Source organism: Pagrus pagrus (assembly GCF_965226575.1).
Source record: "Pagrus pagrus genome assembly, chromosome: 23".
In the NCBI taxonomy this organism is placed as follows: Eukaryota; Metazoa; Chordata; class Actinopteri; order Spariformes; family Sparidae; genus Pagrus; species Pagrus pagrus.
Genome location: NC_140205.1, coordinates 15,739,126 through 15,759,376, shown reverse-complemented (window position 1 = coordinate 15,759,376; position 20,251 = coordinate 15,739,126). Strand labels below are relative to the sequence as shown.

Here is a 20,251-nt window from a genome sequence, read left to right as displayed (position 1 = left end):
CGACTGGCCATAAAAATAAAAAAAAATAAACGCCTTAAGGTCTTATGTAACACACTCAAGTACATAAAAGTTACTTAGCGTTGTGTAGAGCAGGCACACATCATCTGAACATTCACATCGCTCCGGGTGCTCTGAAAGCCACTTACGAGCTTTTTCATATCTCTTATCTAAAAAGACTAAATCTGCCTTTGACACACTGATTAGAGCACTTGTGCCACAGCATAATGCATTCAGTGAGTCATACCTCACCGGGTCCGGCAAACACAATGCAATCACGGGCGACAAGCAGCATGCCGGCTTCACAGCTGTGGGCTCTCTCCGCTGTCAAAGGCCAAAGATGTGCCTGGAAACCCAAGCAGCAGGATGAGCGACTGCCCCGTGCCACTGCATTCTGTTAATCGCTCTTTGGTGTAGAGCGAGGAGCTACAGTATGCACAGAAAGCCCTGATGGATGTCATTTAATGACTTTTCAGGACTTTCATTTCCTCCAGCAGGCATCGCAGGAAGTTAATGTTGGAAGCACCACCATCGCTGCTACAGTGATTTAAGCGTAAAAGGATGGCCACACCATCTTTCATCAGGAAGCCTATTTCAAAGTCGTTAACATGCTCAAAATGTAATATTGTCAAAACCGTTGACATGCTGTTATCTTGTACATTGTCTTCTCCAAAGTCTTTCACCTATGAAAGTGATTGGAAATCTTTGCATTTTTCGACACCACTAGATGCCATTCAATCCTACAGACTGGATGGAAGATGCCATATCCACTGCCCTCCACTCAGTCTTCGCACACCTTGAGAATAAGGACAGCTCCATCAGGATGCTGTTTGTTTACTTCAGCTCAGCATTCAACACAATCTCTTGAAGGTGATTGGGAACTCAACACTCTGGGCTTGAGTACCACATACTGTACATCCATGACCAACCACAGACATTGCACATCACCAACCTGGTAAAAAAAAAAAAAAAAGCACAGAAAACAATATGAGACTGGGGTAGGTGACTGAATTGAATGTAAACTGCAAATTATAAATAAAGCATTTTTTTAAAAAAACAACCTCATTGAGATGTTACCTCACATACTGTCACATACCAGAAAATCTTTACACAAATAATCCAAACCATTTCCATATTAATAAATGTTGTTCCTTTTCAATACAGCAGTGACTTATCAACAGGAAAAATGGAAATAAATAGTGCAGAGATGACGTGAAAGTAAAGTGTCAGAGCAGACATGAAGGGAAGCTTTAATGTGTTGAACAGGACTAAAAGGCAGATGGAGCCTGTGCTTCTGTCACTTGGTGCTGTCATGGTGAAGGAACGTGATCCTCGCTTTATTTTGGATCACTCTGAGAATGTCTTTACTTCAGATTAAATTTCAGGAAGACCTAAGCTGACATAGTTTGTTTGACAAGCTATGAGTAAGAAGTAGAGTGCAGAAGAACCAGAGTAACAGTCAACAGCTAAGACAACCGCTATAAAAAGAAAATGTCCTCTCAGCCCAACACATTAGCTGTCAGTCTGTCCAGCCCTGTGTTTGTTTTTGTTGCTGTGTCTGGCCTGGCTGCCCTCTGTATGACTGTTTACATCACGCTCCAGACCCACACGTACATCAGGCTGATTCCCTCCTCGGCGTTGGAGGTGGTAAACAGTAGTATTTCTGAGGCAGACACTGTTGGCCCGCACCTTTGTTATTGTTCTGCTTTCTGGCCGTCAGACAGGCTGAGGAGGAGAGGGGAGGCGGAATATTTGAGGAGCGACAAGATGTTTTACGAGCCGGCGCTTCACACCCCATAAAGTTAATTTCCCAAATGGCCATGCAGCACATCCAGCCATCTTTCAAAGCACACTATTCACTGTATGTGAATGTGTAGGTGTGCCAGTGTTTTTAGTAATAAACCGGCAGATTTTACTCATATTATTTGATGATAGGTAGTCACTCATATTCTCTTGAAGTTTTTATTAGTAATGATTAACTTGCACTTCTTTGAATTATATCTGAAAGTGGAAAAAAAGAAGTCCCACTACATTTTGAGATCAGCTTTTGAGGATGTAAGCTTTGTTTTTAGCTCGAACATTCCTTAGTAGATGGGAGCGTTGTGACTTTAAAGGTACACAGTGGAGTTTTTGACCACTAGTAGCGCTATAGAGCAATGTTTTTATGAGTGGGTCCCAGTATTGCACATTCGTGATGCAATACACCTTCATCTATCTGCTGCTGGTTTCATGTTGTTCCACTGAACATTAGCTAGTGGCAGCAACACACAAAGAAACGCAGCAAAATATTCAAAATGTCAGCCATTTGGAAGACCTGCAGGGCACACACAATGCGTTTTGGTGAGCTTTACGCAACTTTGTTTATAAGAAATTCAGGATACTTTTAATACTGTGAACATGTTTGCAATCAGTTGGCTATTCAAACATCTGGTCAACATTGAGCAACATTAGCATTAAGTCGGAGTCGTGTGTTGTTCTCATTCTGTTTTTAGCTCTGTTTTGGTCTCAACCAACTCCTCAGGGAAATATTTTACCCTTTAGTTGCTAAATTCTCCACTATGTTCACCTGCTAGTCGCTAATTTTGTTTGTGTTCTGTTTTGTGCTGAATAGTTACTGTAGTGTGCCTTCATTGCGGAAGTTATGGGCTGTAAAACCCCAAAATATTAGCTCAAAGTCGAGGCTAGAGAGTTGACCTATAATTCTCTCCAGGTTTGTCATTGTGCACACCACCATTCTCATTACAAATATTCGTTTGATCCATTACTGAAACAAAAATATTCATCAGTTCATTCATCAACTTAAAATTTCAACACAAGCAGCTTTAATGACAGTGCATCGACAGTACCTTATCTATCAGGCTTCGTAATGTTTACATGGACATGCAAACTTTTCCATTTCTGGATGAGAACCAAACAATCACCAGTATTAAAACTGATCTGTCTGCTAGAATAACATTAGAAAAACTCAGAACACTCATCATTACTGTAAACTTTCAAACACTCAAAGGTGCTGTAAACAACAGAGGGAAGCAGTGGCTCCAAGCTCTGACGCAGATTTTGGATCTCTCTACAGCACAAACACACTTTTGTAGGTGTCGATGACAGAGTGAAGTATTATAGATACAGCCATGGGACATAGTAATTACTCAACCTACTCCTCAGAACCTTGCCACTGAGTAATTTAGTTTGTGTGTGTGTGTGTGTGTACACACATGTGTTTGTGTGTTTAGCAGGGACCAAGTTGGGGGTACAGTAATTGGACAAATTTATCTTATTTCCTAACCCCAGTTTCCCTCCGCTGAGTCAATAAACCAAAGTGCCAGAACAGCCACACTTAAGTTAATACGCTCTGCTCTTCATTAGGACTGGATTGCTCTGCAGGAGTCCAGGTCAGACGGGCTAAACCCCAACATCTCCAAGACACCCAGCAGTTTCTGCTCCTGCTCGTTGGGAACACATTTTTTCCACCCAGCAGGGGAACAAACAGCTTCTGGATGTGGAGGATCGCTAAAGCACAAATACACTGAACTGAACTCAGCAACGGGAGCATCACAGGAACACTAAATGCACAAGCCCTGCTGTCCAAAGTCGGTGGAAAAACTGATGGATGAAGAATGAGATTTTTTTTATCCTGAAACTTCTTTACTGTAGACAATTATGTGTGATGGATACAGATGTGATCGAAAGGACACTAAAAGAGCATGGAGAGATGGCAATGACCCACCACTTAAGCCAAGAGTGAAATAACTCCTATTTTGGAGGATTGTCATCAAATTATAGACAGAAATTAACAGTTCATACACTTTTGATACTAATGACTGCTAAAATATTTGTTCCACATAAATATTGATATTGTTGGGTATTATATTTATTGACCTGTTTGTAAAATAGTCTGGGTGAATTTAAGTTCCCCCCTTATAAGCAGTTACGCAGTTGTATACCTGTATGTCTAAGGCTTTTATTGTGAAAAGTACAAAAACAAAAGGAGTCGTCTATATGCGCTGCAGTGAGTGGAATAAAAGCATAAAGGCAACTTATTACCCTCAAATACACTTTTATTTGCAAACATGAAAATGTATTTTTTGGTCTCTTCTGTAACCCAATCAGCATATTGAACTAATAGCGCACCAACTCAGTATGGCCGATTATTGGGGACGATATCCAGCATTTTTCCGATTATCAGTTTTGTTGTCTTTTGTGCCTGATTGGCACTAAAACAACATTTAAAAATGGCTCTGAGGCAGCATCATTTCTCTGTTACAGGTCAACACCCTGTTTTTTCAGCGTCCACAACACTAGCTGATGTCACAAGTAATAGTTGATCAGCACCGTATAATCTGAATTTGCAAAGTAACTAGTACCTAAAGTTATCAAATAAATAGAGTAGTGTGACAGTGTCAAGTAAAAAAAAAAGTACTTGAGTAAGTTGTAGTTACTTCCTTCATCTTCCTTTACTACTATTGGACAGACTGCCATGACATTTTTTAATTTGGTCACAGAGAACAGTGAAGACAACACGAGATGTCTTTTTTTTGCGCAACCAGTGGTGCAAAGCCCCATGATGTATATTTACAGTAAAACAAGACAAAAGCAGAAACATCTCAGACTTAGAAGCTAAAAGCAGCTTCTTTATGTGATTAACAGATTATAACCAGTGTTGCTGATTTATTTCATGCCCTCTGACCACCTGATTTCATCAACTAATCCTCTCAGCACTGTCTAGCTCTGTTAGATAAAATGTAATTAGACTTTATCTCTTACAATACACTTTATCACCTCCCGTTTTAAGTGGGTCAGAGTTCAAATAGAGAAATAACATGAATTGAATATGTTGCTCAAGGACACTTGAGTTCTGTTTGAAGCACAGTCTCTGAATGTTTAGATACAAGGTATATAACCTCTTTATCTTTAATGGAGGAACTGTAAAAACAGATTTATGAACTGCAAAACAGTGATCACTCCAACACACCACAAGGTTCAAAGCAGCATGTAAAATCTGCTCAACATCATTATTTAATTGTTCTTCTCCCTCAGATTATGCTTGAAGTGGGAGTTATGGCCCGAGTCTCGATGTTTTCGCCCATTGAGGAGAAAGCTGAATAATTAGCATGTGTGGGTTTTTCCACTAAAGTGCTATGTTTAGATGAAAGCCGCTCATTGTTGAAAGGATGACCGAGGCTACGTGGAGCTTCAGAAGTGACAACAACGACGACTATCCTGCTGTGTGTCTGCTTTTGCCTGGTGTCCATGTGAAAATCAAATGTCCACGTGTAAAGGGAGGCAGTCTGCATTGAAGAGATTTTACTTCAAGCAGTAAATGACAAGTTTATCACAAGAATTAGACCAGAAGTAGGCTGAAAACTAGAATACTGACATCCTCAATTGTCTTCTGTCTCTGCCCAGACATTAGATCAGGAAATCTGACTGAACCGTCTGGATGTTCCTGTTTTAAGGACAACACTCTCTCTCAAAAATCTGAATCAAAATGTTTTTGTTTATGACCAAATACCTCCAGAACTAAAGAAGCCTCCTTGTATTTTGTTAATTAGCAAATGTTATTCATTTTAGTGCGTGTCTCTTTAAAGGGGCACTATATAGTTTTGGAGAAGAAACGTAAAGCCAGAATATTTACAGAAATAATGAGGTACTAAGACACTCAGAAAATAATTGAATAAACAAGCTGTTCTGGGAAAATAAGGTCCCCAGAACACTGTTTGAAGCTAGAGAGGTGGCAGGGTCCGCCACATATAAACAAAGTAAAACAGTACAACAACCCAAACTTGGTTTCAACATTTGTAAGTGTGACACCAAGTCATATTTTCAAGGAGCTCTCTGGACAATTTTAAGCCATGTTTGTGATGACAAGCTGATATTTTAGACAAGACGTCAGGACTTTTCCAGCCATGTAACACAATGTTTTCCTAACCCTAACCAGGTGGTATTTGTGCCCAAAACTGAACTTAAAAGAAATGTAAAGTTTCAACATAAACGTGGGTTTGCAGAAATGTACATTTCCAACATTTATTGGCTGAATCATCCATGTATTCAGTGCTGAGGTCACAGAGGAGGTTATATCAGCTCATGACCTGTATTAATACCTGTGAAGTATCATGCAATATTGTTCACTTTCAACTGTTCTTTGCTAAAAATCCTCAGCACTGATTGCTTTAGTGGTTCTGCTGCTGTGAAACTAGACTGAGGAGAACATGTTCTTGCAATTGTTCAAATTCAATAATGATTACTAAGATGCTATTTTTAAAGGAAATGCGAAGTGACATGCAGTAACGCCCGAAGCCTGAACAATAATCTTATTTCTACTGTTTTCAATGGAGAACATGAGGTTAGCAGCCACAGAGCAGGACGTTACAGTAAAAACTAGAAGAAAGAAATGACGGCACGATCAGTGGAGATGATTATCAAAATGATTGACAGGTTCTGGAGAGACAAACTCAATTGAGTGAGGAGTAGATGTGCAGGGATAACAGCGCGCCTCTTACTTCAAGGAAAGAAGTCGCCGACTGGAGCTTCAAGGTCGGTTTCAGACGAGCATGTCAGACACCGTCAGCCTCACAGCCGAGTTTTACAACCGCACTCCTTTCAGCTGGAGGTTATGAACTCCTCGGTCGTTATACTTTTCAGTACAGTACTTGAGCTGACCTCCTCAGGCATTTTAATGGCCTCCCTCGACATGGATGACATCCCGAAGCATCTTATCCAACAGCTGATTGCTACGCAGAAGCACTCCGTCTTGATTTGCAGCCGACAGGAAACATATGGTCTGTGTTACTGCGTCGGCTACTGGAGAAAACATACAAGGGCGCCGGCCGAGGCCGAGCTGCTGCAGCTTATAGAGGAATGCTGAAACCAAGCGATAATGACTCAACTGAGTTATCTGTGGGAGTGAAGGTATTTAAGCGAGACCAAAAACAACCTCCTACTGTAGTGTTGACTGTGCAAACAAAGTGAGAACGAGGAGAAATTACAGCGAGTGTAAAAATACTGACAGGACGGTGGTGGCAACGTAAATGAGGCGGAAACAAACCATGAAACCTGCAGACACCCAGTGACAACGTGGGCTGGAAATGGATCTAAGAGTAGAAATCTGATGAATCAGCTTGTTTCCAACTTACTTTTAGTTTTTTTTTGTTTTTTAGGGAGAGAAACTGAATTTAACTGACAATAACCACTAATAATTGAAGACTTTATCAAGCCTTGGATTGAGTGAAGCCGCTGTAGGAACATGACTGTGATAGATTCACACACACATACAAACACACACGCACAGTTTACCTGACTTGCCCACCCCCGCTCTGCCGAAGACGGCCAGCTTCACCTCCGGGCTCTTGGCCATGACAGCAGCTGCGGCAAGCGAAGATCAGCGAACCAATCAGTGAGCTCCGAGGTCAGCCATCCATCCTCACGTCCACGCAGGAGGAAACAGCGTCTGAGGAAAAAGTTTGTTTGTTACATGATTGTTGTTATTGTTGCATTAATTCTCAATTCTGTACTTCCTTTCTGTGCTGGCGATGTCTCCTGAGGTATTTCTGCTTTTTGCTCAGCAAAGGATACGTGAGTCATACAGCGATTTCTCAGCACGCTGTAGGAGTTAAATGAGCAGATGTGTCAGTGGCTGGACTGAAAGAGGCTTGTAGTATATCAGGACAGAGCAACACCAGCTTCTGGAAAATAAGGTTGCGCTACAAATTAGTTTTCCAGTTTAGCAGGAGGCATAATTCTGGCCTGGCTCTGTTCACTGGCAATATATTTCTGAGTGAAGGAAGTGTTGTGGAATCGCAGGACTTTGACATTTCAGCCCTAAAATAACATGATCTGAAATGCAGTCGAGCCCGTTTAAAAGTTTTGTTGTCGTCTGTATTAAGACTTTTTTATGTTCACATTAATGTGGAACAGAGGAACCATCCTCTGTGAAGAAAAATACCACTTCAAGAAAGATCCACTTCATTTACTTTAATAAAGGCACCCACACTGTTTCGTCACGGGCAATTGTGCAGCACTTTGAAATACAAGCTGTGTTTCCATCAAAGTATTTTATGTGCGTTTTGAAGTATCACATTAGAAAAGGTTACGTAACCGGGAAAATTAAAAAACAAAAATGCTCACCTGAAGAGATAATGTGCCTAATGGGAGATGGAAACACCTTTTCCAGATAAGTTCTGATGTAGGGAACATTTAGTCACCTGACTGATCAGCTGTTTCTGCTATGAGACAGTAACTCTTCAGTCAACACTAGCTAACGAAAGAATGATTACAACCTGCCCGACTCAATTTTTCTCCTGGGGATCACCAGGAAGACGGGATACGGGACACACAGATGGCACTGATTCAGTCCAATGACAATTGCTCGCCGGCTCATACACCAACAAAAGTTTATACCTTCCAGGTTTACTTACTAAAAATGGAAGGGTCATTAAATCACTCTTGAATGTGTGCCGGACTGTGGTGACAGCTGTGTCGAAGTCAATGGGAGATGCTTGGATAAACACACTAAAACCCAATATATCCACATCGTACGACTTCTGATGAAGAAATGCCTCCAGAAAATGAGAGACAAAACTTCAGACAGTAGGTTAACCACTGAATTTCACTGATTTTCCTTCCAAATGATTGGCCAACTAAATATCGCCGAGGACACTGTGTTTCCACTGGGAACAGGAACCTTTTCCCAACCGACGTAGAGGGACGAATGAAGCAGTCTTTAACTTACTCTCTGACGTGTGTTCTTTTCCTGGAGGCAATTCTCCAGGGCTTTAGTGTTTTCCTCCACGCATCTCCCATAGACTTCAATACAGCTGGCATCAAATTCAATTCAGTGACATACCCATCCTTTTTTTTTTTTGGTTCCTTGGTTGCCTGCTATCTTTTATATGGTGCCCTATGAAAAACGCTTCTTGCAGGGAATTTTTTGCTGCAACCAAACAACTGGTTTTGTTTCCAGTTTGCAACCTTCTGCTCAACTCTTTAATACAGCCATGCGTGACATAGCCTACACTCCCAGCTACTGACAAAGCTATGCCTTGTGCAGCCGAGTTAATTCACTCTAAACCTGTCGAGGAAAACATTTAGAAAGTTGGATTCCAGTCCGCTTGACAATTAGATAAAACACAGCTACACATGCTGTAGGCGGCATCCTTGCTGCCGGCTGCAGATTTAATCAACTTCCAGTAAACGGTGGCCTTTCGTCGCCGGGAGAGAAGACACGGAAATTAAAAACTCTTCAGTTTTAAAACACTCAAATGAGCAGTACAGAGACGGTCTGTTTTCGGGAGTTGTTGACCTCCGAAGTGGGATTCTTGGTGCAGGTGTGTGAGAGATGTGAAAGAAAAGAAAAGGTGCAGAGGACAGAGAGAGCGGTGGAGCGTAGAATAAAGCATACACAGAGCTAAAGTCAGCTGTTCAAAAGGAAAACACGACTGCAGCCCATTAAAACAACCAAGCACAGGTCTGTTTGATGAGAAAACAACCCACGGCGAAGTTATCTCAAAGGGTAATTGGTTCTAAACTTGCGCCCCACACACACTCTGTTTTTCTCCCGGCTGCTCTTCCAACTTTCAGCCAAAAACAAACAGACAACAGCGAGAATTTAATTGAAATCTTTAGCTTAATGATTCCGGATGAATCCTGGGAGACGCCGGCTCAAGGAGGGTCCATGTCCGATTAGCTGCAACGCTGACTGAGATAATGCGACAATAAACACAGGCGGCCGAGGCTCATGTTTTTGAATTCATGCAGCGGAGGCAGCAGCCTGATGTTTGGAGCTGGAGGGTCATGGATGTGAACCGCTGCTGCAGCTGTGAAACAAGAGACAACAGTCTGCAGACAGAAACTCCTGGCTGGGATACAACAGCAGAGACGCACAACATCGCCCCTGTTCAACTGAATCATAATGCAGCTGAAACACAGTTTGAGTCAAAGCCTCAATTTTAAATTTATTTTTTTTCTCCCATTATTCACAAGTGGAAGTAAAAGATTTACTTTTTAAAGCTCACCAAAGAATTCTTTCTCTGAGATTTTGTTGATTTGTTCAAATCTGTGTGAGCACAGTGCTTTACTCTTTTTCTTCAACTGCAAATGTGAGCATAAACAGAAGTTTTGCCTTTGAATTTTGTAGATAAGTGATGCCACTCTCACGTCTACGTTAAATATTAAGCTATGTCCAACAGACAGTTTCATGATTTTAGCATACTGACTGGAAACAGGTGGACTTTCTCCACTTTGGATAGAGCCATGCGAGCTGTTTCCCACCGCCAGCTCTAATGCTTCAATCCATTGCAAGTTGGAAGTCGATATTTCAAAGTCGGCATTCCCAGCTTCCAATCTAAATGTGTGCCAGTACATTTGCTTGGGACAACATAGACGCCTGCAGCAAACAGCTTGTATGGCAAGTCTGTAAACTTATAAAGCACCTGTTTCCGATTTGGAATTAATTCCATTTCAGTTTTCCACGTTGGGTCTTTTTTTGTTTCTTTTTTGAGTTCCGAGTGCAGTGGAACTCGGCAGAAGGCTCATTCTTATTTGTTTAATTTGTGCAAAAGTGTAAAATTGTCACATGTGGTTTTATGGGCTGTACAGTATGTGTGCCGGACTTAACTTCCTGGTGTCAAGCCACCTCAATGTGACAACAAGGTTTTATAGGGGCTCGCATTCTGAATGTCACGAGTCTGTAAAATCACATATTTTGAAAAGATGCACAGATGAACTTCACTGTGCTGCCTTCTGCAGTGAAGGTCGACCTCGGGGCACACTGCAAGACACTTAATGAAGAGAGGAGGGATGGATGCCAATTGCGACAGGAACGTCTTCAGTGTATCAGTTAGCATTTGATGGTCTCCAGTGTCAAAGCAGGTGGCACTTACTGTAAATGTAACAGCACTGACACTGAGTCCCCACCCATCAGCGCTGCTCCAACTCAGATCACAGAGTAAAATATCCTCCTGTGGGTTGGATTGGCCTTAAAAACTTAAAAGCCAACCCAGATTAAATGATAATTGCATGGCGGTCAGGACGAATGCTATTTACCTGTTTTGGAGGTATGAATGTTTTAGGCAAGATACAGTTCTTCCAGAAAGTTGAGAATCCACGTTTTCAGTGTCCCTTGTCAAATAACTCCACGGCGAAGAAAATTCTGATATAATCAAGGGCTACAAAACAATATCAGGCTCCAAAGCTAACAGTGCTGCCAAAATTGTTCATTGTAATGTGTTACAAGTGATCGACGGTGACAGAAAACTGGCTTCGAAACGTTTCTGGCAGTTGTGAGGACCGACCTACAGTGTAGCCTGCTGAAATATGTCAGCCATGTTTGTGAGATGATCCGTCATCAGCGGCTGTTAATGAAAACTTAACCGTACACTCATCCATCTGTTAGTGGTTGAAATGAGATATGGCAAGAAAAATGGGTGAAAACTGAAAACAGATGTGCGGTACCCCCTGTCTGGATAAATAAAAGCAGAAAAATGTGTTTGTGTGTGTGTCAGAGCCAGAAACATGTTTGCCAGCTTATTTATTTATTTATTTATTTATTTATTTATTTCGGCATGTTATTAGACAGTCATCATCACACATCATCTTAGTTAAAATCAGGTAGTACACATGGCCGAAAGGGAAAGCGGGAGAAGCAGATGCTTATCTAGTCCCGCCCCCGTTACCCACAGAATACATTATTTCCACAAATTATATTTCTTTTGTATTTTGACGTACATGTTACAGCAGCATGCAGTGAACAGAGCTGCAGTCCAGCTCTAGACAGTACCAATTGATTCTCCTTGTGTCTCGATTAACAGAGTCAGTTGAATTCTTCACAAAAGTGGATATTTGTACTTTTCATTGTCAGCTATTGTTTGGGTACAGTTGGTACTTGTTTAGTCTTCCCTGTAGTCTCAACATAGCGTTTGCTGATTCCTGCCTCTGACCTTTACCAGACTCTCTTCTTGGTTCAGTTTATAACGATCAATAATCATATTTACATACTTTTTTTTGAAAACACTCAGATTTGCAGATTTTTTGAGTTCCTCATCAAGATTATTCCATTGTCTGACACCCATGACCGACATGGTAAAAGACTTTAATGTAGTTCGTACCTTTCTCTTTCTGAAAACAAAGTTCCCTCTTAGATTGTGTCCCTCATGTCTATGTAGGAATAGTGTTTGTAAGTTGTGAGGGAGGCTTTTGTTGGCAGCCTTGTACATCATTTGTACTGTGCGGTAGTTTATTAAATCAGGTAATTTGAGTAATTTTGATTTGATATATAATTGATTGGTGTGTTCCCTGTAGTTGGCAAAATGTAGAATTCTCAAAGCCTTTTTTTGAAGCATTAGCAGGGGATGTGTGTTACCTTTATACGTGTGTCCCCAGACCTCTGCACAGTATTGTAGGTGTGGAGAGACTAGTGCACAGTACAACAGATATAGTGCTTTTTGATTAAGTAGTTTTTGCGCTTTCCAAAGTATGGACACACTCCTGGCAAGTTTGCTTTTTAAGTGTTTAATGTGGGTTTTCCAATTTAACCTGTCATCGATAGTCACCCCCAACACTTTGTATTCATTGACCCTTTCGATATTCACTCCATTGACTTGAATGTTAATACTCTTGTTGTGGCCCTTCTTAAACTTCACACTGCTTCACACTGGTTGAAGTTATGAAGTGGCAAACTTCCAGCGCTTTCCTTCCTTTGCTACAGCAGCACACACACACACACACACACACACACACACACACACACACACACAAGGTTTGAGCTAACCTTTTCCCTTTTGTACCAACACAAGTGTCCATATATGGTGTGGCTGTGTGCCGCTTGGTGTGGCTGAAAGTGGAGGTCGATCATCCATCTCTGTCTCTCTCTCAGCAAGGGTCATCGTGGCAGCCGTCAGCGTCTTTAAATATTTTCTTTATAATCATTATTAATGTGGACTCCACCAACCAGACAGCCCAGTCAAAACAGTGGGTGATATTGCAGTCATGTTGTAATGGTAATAACTGTGACATTTTGTTCCCGTCTAGCTAGTTTGAGGTGTTTTGAGTAATCATGAGATGCTTTGATAGTGTTTTACCACCTGAAGTGAAATAATTGTCAATCTGGCGGTGTAGGACACAACTATGGCAAACATTTTGAAGTTGTTCCTCCCCATCAAGAAAGAAACAGAAACTAGGTGTTTGAGTTCAACAGACAAAAGCCTCCAGTTTACGTAAAAAATACTGTACTATAATGTACATTATCTCATCACCATGCATCCTGCATACAGCTGCGTTTGAAAAAGAAAAATAGCACTCACTTCCAAAGTAAATGCACGGGGCTAGCCAGATGAAGATCTGTACCACAGGAGGCAGTGCTGCTCACACTGCTTTTGTCCACAAGGGGCGCCAGAATCAACTAAACTAAACCTCCTTGTAGCTGCTTTAACTTATTACTTCTTTTAACCTTAATCTAGTAGTTATAGTGCCTAAACCTTACCAAACATTAGCCATTGTATTGTTATAGCATAAACTTATACTGTTTGTGTCATTCTATACGAACAAGCTTTTATCGTCTTTCGACTCAGAGGACTTGTTGACATTTCAGATAGTTGATGATTAGATAATCGCTTACAAGTATGTTTGCTGCTTATAAGGCAGCTGACAATCGATTAAAGAAATTGCTTTAAAAAAAATGTTCCCTAATCCATACCTCTTTCACGTTTGGATGCTAAATATGAAGCTACGGTAAGCAGCTGGTGAGCCTGGCTTTGCATAAAGACTGGAAACAGCTAGCCTGGCTCTGTCCAACAGTAACTAGATCTACCTGCCAGCAACCTTAAAGCTCACCAATCAGTATTTGTTGATCTCATTTGTTAATCCTTATGGAAGTGTTCTTGCTCCCTGCCAAGAAATAGTCCATCACATAACAATATATAAGGGTGTTTTTGTACCTTGTTTTGGTATCACACCCCCCCGTTTCTCATCTTTATGCTAGGCTGAGCTAACCGACTGCTGGTTGTAGTTGTTTTCTCTTTTTGTATACAGACTTGAAAGTGGTATGAATCTCATTATCTGACTCATGGCAAGAAAGTGATTCAGTGTTTCACAAAAATGTTAAACCATTCCTTTACAAAATCTGATCCAAGAGTCTGCTTCAAAGTACAAGAAACCTTAACCAATGACTGCAAATATTGATAAGAAATGAACACGAACGCCTCCTAACTGCCAAGATTCACCCAATGTCATTCCTAAAAAAATATCTTAACGCCACAATCAAACTATAACTATTGAAATGCACGTCCACGCAATGTTCTGCATAGTCGAGCTTTCAGCATCTTGTTTACACGGGGAGAATAGCTGCAGATGCCTGAATCTATTTTCATGTTTACCTTTAATATCAGCAGTGTTTGCACAGAGCCGCAAGGGTAAACCACAACAGCAATATAAGAGAAAGATGGGGTTTGAGGCTGACTCACCCTATAGGAGTGAAGGTGTTGAGGGAACATCATTATTAGTAAACAGAATATGAATAAAATAGTATCAGTACATAAACGCCTGCCTTGTTTCTCATTTTTAGCACATGCTTCTTGCTTTCAATGTGTTTTCTACCTGGCACATATTGCTGTACTGTGCGCACACACACTCCACTGCAGTGTTCCCTCGCTCTCCCACGCAGCCGCAGGGAAACACCAGAGAGAGAGAGAGGAAGAAGAGGAGCGCGCAGCAGTGTCTCCCCGCCGACACGGTCCTTCTTCTTCCCATTTCACCATTTATGGCCTCCACCCACTCCATCCACCATCCTGACTCTCTCTCTCTCTATCTATCTCTCTCTCTCTCTCATGCACACACCTCAGTCATGTAATGAAGTCACAGGATAAATAGCTTCAGTGAGGCCGAAGCGGCTGATTAACTCGACACATCTGGAACTTTGTACTTGAGGACAGAGTTCGACTGGCTACAAGACCCAAGACTAAGACATGAGGACGCTGTGAGAATAAATAAATAAATAAACGTTCCACACTGCTCCTGTATCAGTCAAAAAAACTACACTGTTCTAAGAAGATTACGAGGAAAAGAAAACGGTGAAGATGTTGTGCGGAAAAGCGGCATTTAAACGGGCAGTCCAACACTTTGGTAAACAATGACATGGTTGTTTGCCACCGTCAGTATGCATGGAAGATGATCATTATCACCTCTATCTCAACTGCATCCAGCACAGAGATAGACACGCCGCGACGGGTTTAACCGAGCTGAGCACAAAGACTGGAATGAGGGAGAAACTGTTAGCATGGCTCTATCAAAAGCAAAAACAACACCTCCGAACAACGACTCCAAAGCACGTATTTACATGTCGTTTCTTGTCTCAACACGTAACTGCTTCTAAAAAACACAATCAAACTGATATTGATCTTCTCAGCTGACTTTGGAGCTACAACTTGGCTCATGAGAGAAATGTCAAGTCTCTTTAGCTCCTAAATGCTCCGTTTTGTTCACCAGCTAGTTGCTAACGGTGTCTGCCTGCTGTCTGGTGCCGGGCGGGTAGTGTACAGTGGGGTTTTAGACCTTTTTCCTGAAAACAGCTGCCTGGTGTGGCTGGAGACCAGGTTGAGAGTCATGAGACTGAATCAACACAGTCATGTCTTAGGCTGTAGAACCAAAACAAAGAGCTGAAAGGGGAGCTGCAGAGTCTGGTGATAATTCTCTGTCGGTTCTTCACCAGAGAGGCCAAAATCTATACGCTCTAATATGAAAATATCAATTCCAGCAGCTTCAAGGTCTTTAATGAGTTCTCCAGTGAAAGAAATAATCCGAGTGCGATGCGTCATTATGCCAGACAAGTTGTCTGTCTCTCTCTTTATCTCCCTCTGCACACTATCAACATCAGACCATTGTGAAAATTCAAAACAAGCAGTCTGATCCGCAAGAAAAATCTTGATGTGCATGCACACCTACTCATTTTGCCACAAAAACACATGCAAAACAACGTGCAAACTACACTGGTGCGTGCATAAATCAAAGCTAACATGTACAGTGTGAAACCCGGGCAAAAAGCAGCTGAAAACAAGTTTCAACTGTGTCCAGTAATGGTTAACTTGTTATATGACACCTAAAGTAACAGTACTCATATGGCTTTTCAGAGTGGAGCCAAAAAAAGCTAATGAATTATCCACATGACTCAAGTGTTTCTTGAAATACATGAGATTGACAGACATAACTCCAGATGATGGACAGAAAGTGAACCTAATGCCCTCTATTTAGTATCCTCTCTGGCCCCCTGCTCTCCAGGGACCCCATCCAAACTGTCAAACTGGGCACGTGTATATTTTTTTCCGCTGTGTGCCCAGCTGGCTTTTGTGTCATTTTTACCCTGAGAAATGAATCTGGGTAGTGGTGCTGCGGTTCAGGGAGATTACAGACCTCCGAGCTCCAAACCATGGGAGGAGACCTGCTGCACCACAGGCTATAGAAAGACTGCAGACCGCAGGCCTGTCATCAAAATACATACAGTCAACTGGTGCACTGCCTCTGGAGGGAAACCAGTGAAACCAGTGGGAAAAAGACTACAAAGTTGACCTACTGAAACAGAACAGATGAGGGCTTGGTTACCAAAAAGTAAACGCCTAAAAAAAAACCTAGAAAAGTTTTAAGAATCAGTGCTGAGTAAAAGTATGGACTAGATCTGACTTAAATTGAGATTCCAGCAGCTGTTAAATGAAATGTACGTGATTTTCCGGGAAAAAAGATATTTTCCTTTTCTCTTTAGCTGGTGTTTTCAGCTAAATGTCAGAGGTGACATGTCTCTGTCAGACAGCCCTCACACTGATAGACTTTGGACCAGTTTGGTCCTGTCGGATCTGATTGTTTTATCACAAACACTCCAATCTGAGAGGATTGTGTCTTTCTCGACTGTCTAAGGGAACAAAACAAGCTCTTTAATGACTCATCCGAGGTGGAAGAACTACTCAAATCCTTTACGTACACTGTTTTTTGCTTTACATTCTCACCATGAAGGAAATGGTGTCTGCACAATGTAATGGCTGTAAAGTAATGATGCCATCAGCGTTTAGATTGGTTCCCTCACATTCGCTACGGAATATTGGCTATCACCGGACACAAATGAAGCTGGCAGCCTGGCACCATTTCTATCTGCTTTCATGTCTCCTTTATAGACTAATGAATGAAAACACCCATGTTTTGTCCTGTGTTGTTGCTTGTCACTAATGGAAAATGACCTGTCTTTGCGCTGCAGCGCTGCAAACAATAATACCCCTCGGAAGCACTAGGGAGTTTTTTTTTTTCCACTTGAAGCGACAGTATAAATACCACAAAGTAAAATATACTTTGTCACAAGTAAAGGTCCTCTGCTCAGAATTTGACTTCAGTTAAAGAATATAAATATTAACGTGTTTACACCTGTAAATCTAAAAAAGCCTCAACAAATTGTTGTGTTGTGATTGATGATCCTGACCAACTGTGCATCGTAAAAGCGATGCACAGACGAAAGCGACAAAGACATTTTTTTTGCTCTAAATTGCATCACATAATCACCATCAGTAAACAGCGGACCCTGTCTGGTTCTGTATTGCAGAGAGGAATGCTGTTTTCCGAGGGGAGGTTCGCCATTTCTGTAAATATGGTAGTTGTATTTTCTATATAAGTTGCCAAAGACAATAACTTCGAATGCATAATCATCGCCAGTCAACTGCAGGAGCTGCCTGACAATGTTTTCCAGCCAGAAGTGCGACAAAGAGTTGGTGGGACAGCCTTAAAAAGGCAGTGTGAATGGGGCTAAAAAGAAAGGTTGTGGTATTCCCTTTTGTTCAAAAGGTAGAAAACCTACAACAACCAGAATGCACTGGGCCGCACGCTGATGGGCGATACTCTGAGTTTGGCGCTGCCATTTTGAATCAGGGTACAGTATGGTAGCCAACAAACAATACTGTGTTAAAGCTAAACAGTACACTCAAATATATTTCTGAAAACATTTGTTTTAAAATGTCTAACGCCTGAAAAAGTGGGGGGGCTCCTGCATCGTGGAGAGAAGTTCAACATTGGTAATTTTTATATACGGTACTACCAACATTGTAGTGACACAAAGCTGGTTGAATAACAGCAAAGTTCCCATTTTTAAAGGTGCCCTGTGGAGTTCATTTACATTTAGTGTTTTCAAAGACCCACTCATAAAAACATTGCTCCATCACACTACTAGTGCTCACAATTCCACATGGTACCTTTAAATTGTAAGTATTTATTAGTCAGAAAGGCCCCTTCTATTATTATTGTGTTACTAATGTACTATGCATTTAAGTGCCATAGTTTTTCAAGGCAGTATCAATGAAACTGCATCATATTTAAGATGATAGTACATTTTGCATGGTAAATCCTAATCTACAAAGTAACTAGTATGAGTGGAGTGTATTAGGTAGCATTAAATGGGAAGAACAACTACCACAGAATTGTATACTTGAGTACACTACTTGAGTAGATGTACTTCGTTACATTCCACCAACATGGGTCATTAGCATTGCACTTAATTGGGAGCAATATACTAGATGCACTTTATCTTGACGTGTGCATCAGCTGAGGGTTAAAAGTTTCTCTGCTCTTTTGTTTCCGGTGCTGATTTCACGTCAGAGAAACAACAGTGACATCCAACCCATCTTCATTCATGCTTCTTCGGGGGCCGCTGGGAGTCTCCTTGACCCCCTTGGCAGGCAACCCATGTAGGATGTGCTGCTGACCGACCCTAAATCCCTTTGAGATGTCTGCTATTATGCAACACTTGGAGCTGCTCGTGAATGCCAATTATGTCCTCGAATCCAATAGTGGAGGATGGAGGGAGATCAGACAGCAAAGTAAGATCAAACTGGAGATAAAACTGTTGTGACTGTATGACAGAGAACTCTGTGATTGTTACACTTTGTGCTTTAACTTATTTTTTTCCTATTCGTCTGACTTTATTTTTACATTTGTGCTGTTAATCTAAAAAAAAAACTGTAGAATGTGAAATTGATTGAACAGCAAAACAACATCATGTCCATTTAAAGTCACATGAAAACCAAAACACACACAGAAACCTTATTTGATACATCATGAGAGGCTGCTGCACCTCAGAGGAAACTGTGTGCACATGACCTTCCTTAAAGGTGTCACTCTGTTCATAAAATAGCAAACCTCCAGGCAGCCTGACCAGAGGTTTGATCATCCCCACACCTCAGTGTTGCAGTGCTGTCTCCGGAGGGGACGCACCTCACATCAAAACACCGGCAGCAACACTCACCAGCGACGGCTGAAGGCAGGAACAACCTCTCGGTGATGAAACGCAAAAATCAAAAACAAAAAAATCAGGGAGAGGACAGAGGAATAAAAAAGGAGAAAAGTTGTCAGGTCCGCTGATCAAAAAACGATGTCTGACCTTCCCAGATGCAGATGCGGACACCGCTGGATGGTCGGATGGATGGATGTATGGACGGATCCGGTCCGGACAGACCGAGCAGCAGCTCTGACTGAGATGAATGAATCCCTGAAGCGGAGGGTCAGTGGAAATATACGGAGCGGAGCAGCTGGAGTTCCCGACACTCTGCTGCCTCTGACCGGGCTGCTGCTGCTGCTGCATGCCGGTGCACCTCCACACCGAGGGGCCACAGCGACCTCTGGTGGCAGGAAGAGGCAACGCAGGCTCCGAGCTCATAGGAAAGATCCATCAATTTTAACATCACACTGCACATTAAAATCTGACATGATTTTTTAAAAAAAAATTTAAGAATGAGGCTGCGAAAATGTCCTGTCGCCATTTAATTCAGTTACACACTTTAAAAGTATAATCCTGATTTAGAAAACTTTTTTTTTTTTTTTTAAATGCCCCACATACCTGTGCTCCACCCACTCTTAGCACAAAGTTTCTTGATATTTATCTCAATATGATATCAAAATACATTCTTTTTTGATTTTAGGGTATTAGCTGTTTCCCTAATTGAGATAGGGATCAGCTGCCAGCCAGCTAATCCTGCATAGTATGCTTTTAAATAAGGTTTAACTCTAATAATGTTCTTACAGTCAGTGAACCAGTCAGTGAGTTGAGAGTAGGGAGATTAAGGCATCAGCACTGTAACCCACGTCACTGATTTATGCTAATAACTGAGTGGGAGTTTCCATTTTAAAAACCTGGAAAAGAACCAGAGGTAGCGAGACAGCTGCTCAATGGCACATGAAGCCAAAAAAAGTTTGACTTCCAACGACAACATAGCTGTTTTAATGTGTAACAAGCTAAACTGATGGT

General features: G+C 41.6%; 1 protein-coding gene across 2 annotated transcripts in view; it reads right to left on the bottom strand.

Moving 5' to 3' along the window:
* Positions 1-19,563, bottom strand: part of rerg (RAS-like, estrogen-regulated, growth inhibitor) — a 45,699-nt gene extending 26,136 nt beyond the window's left edge. Inside the window, exons 1-2 of one of the 2 annotated variants that reach the window (XM_084345584.1) lie at positions 19,253-19,563; positions 7,288-7,441 (exon numbers count right to left, since the gene is read on the bottom strand). In XM_084345584.1, coding sequence (XP_084201710.1) covers positions 7,288-7,348 — 61 coding nt within the window. In that variant the 5' untranslated portion in view covers positions 7,349-7,441; positions 19,253-19,563. The remainder of the gene's footprint in view (positions 1-7,287; positions 7,442-19,252) is intronic. The other variant, XM_084345585.1, reaches the window with a different exon arrangement.
* Positions 19,564-20,251: the final 688 nt, after the last annotated feature.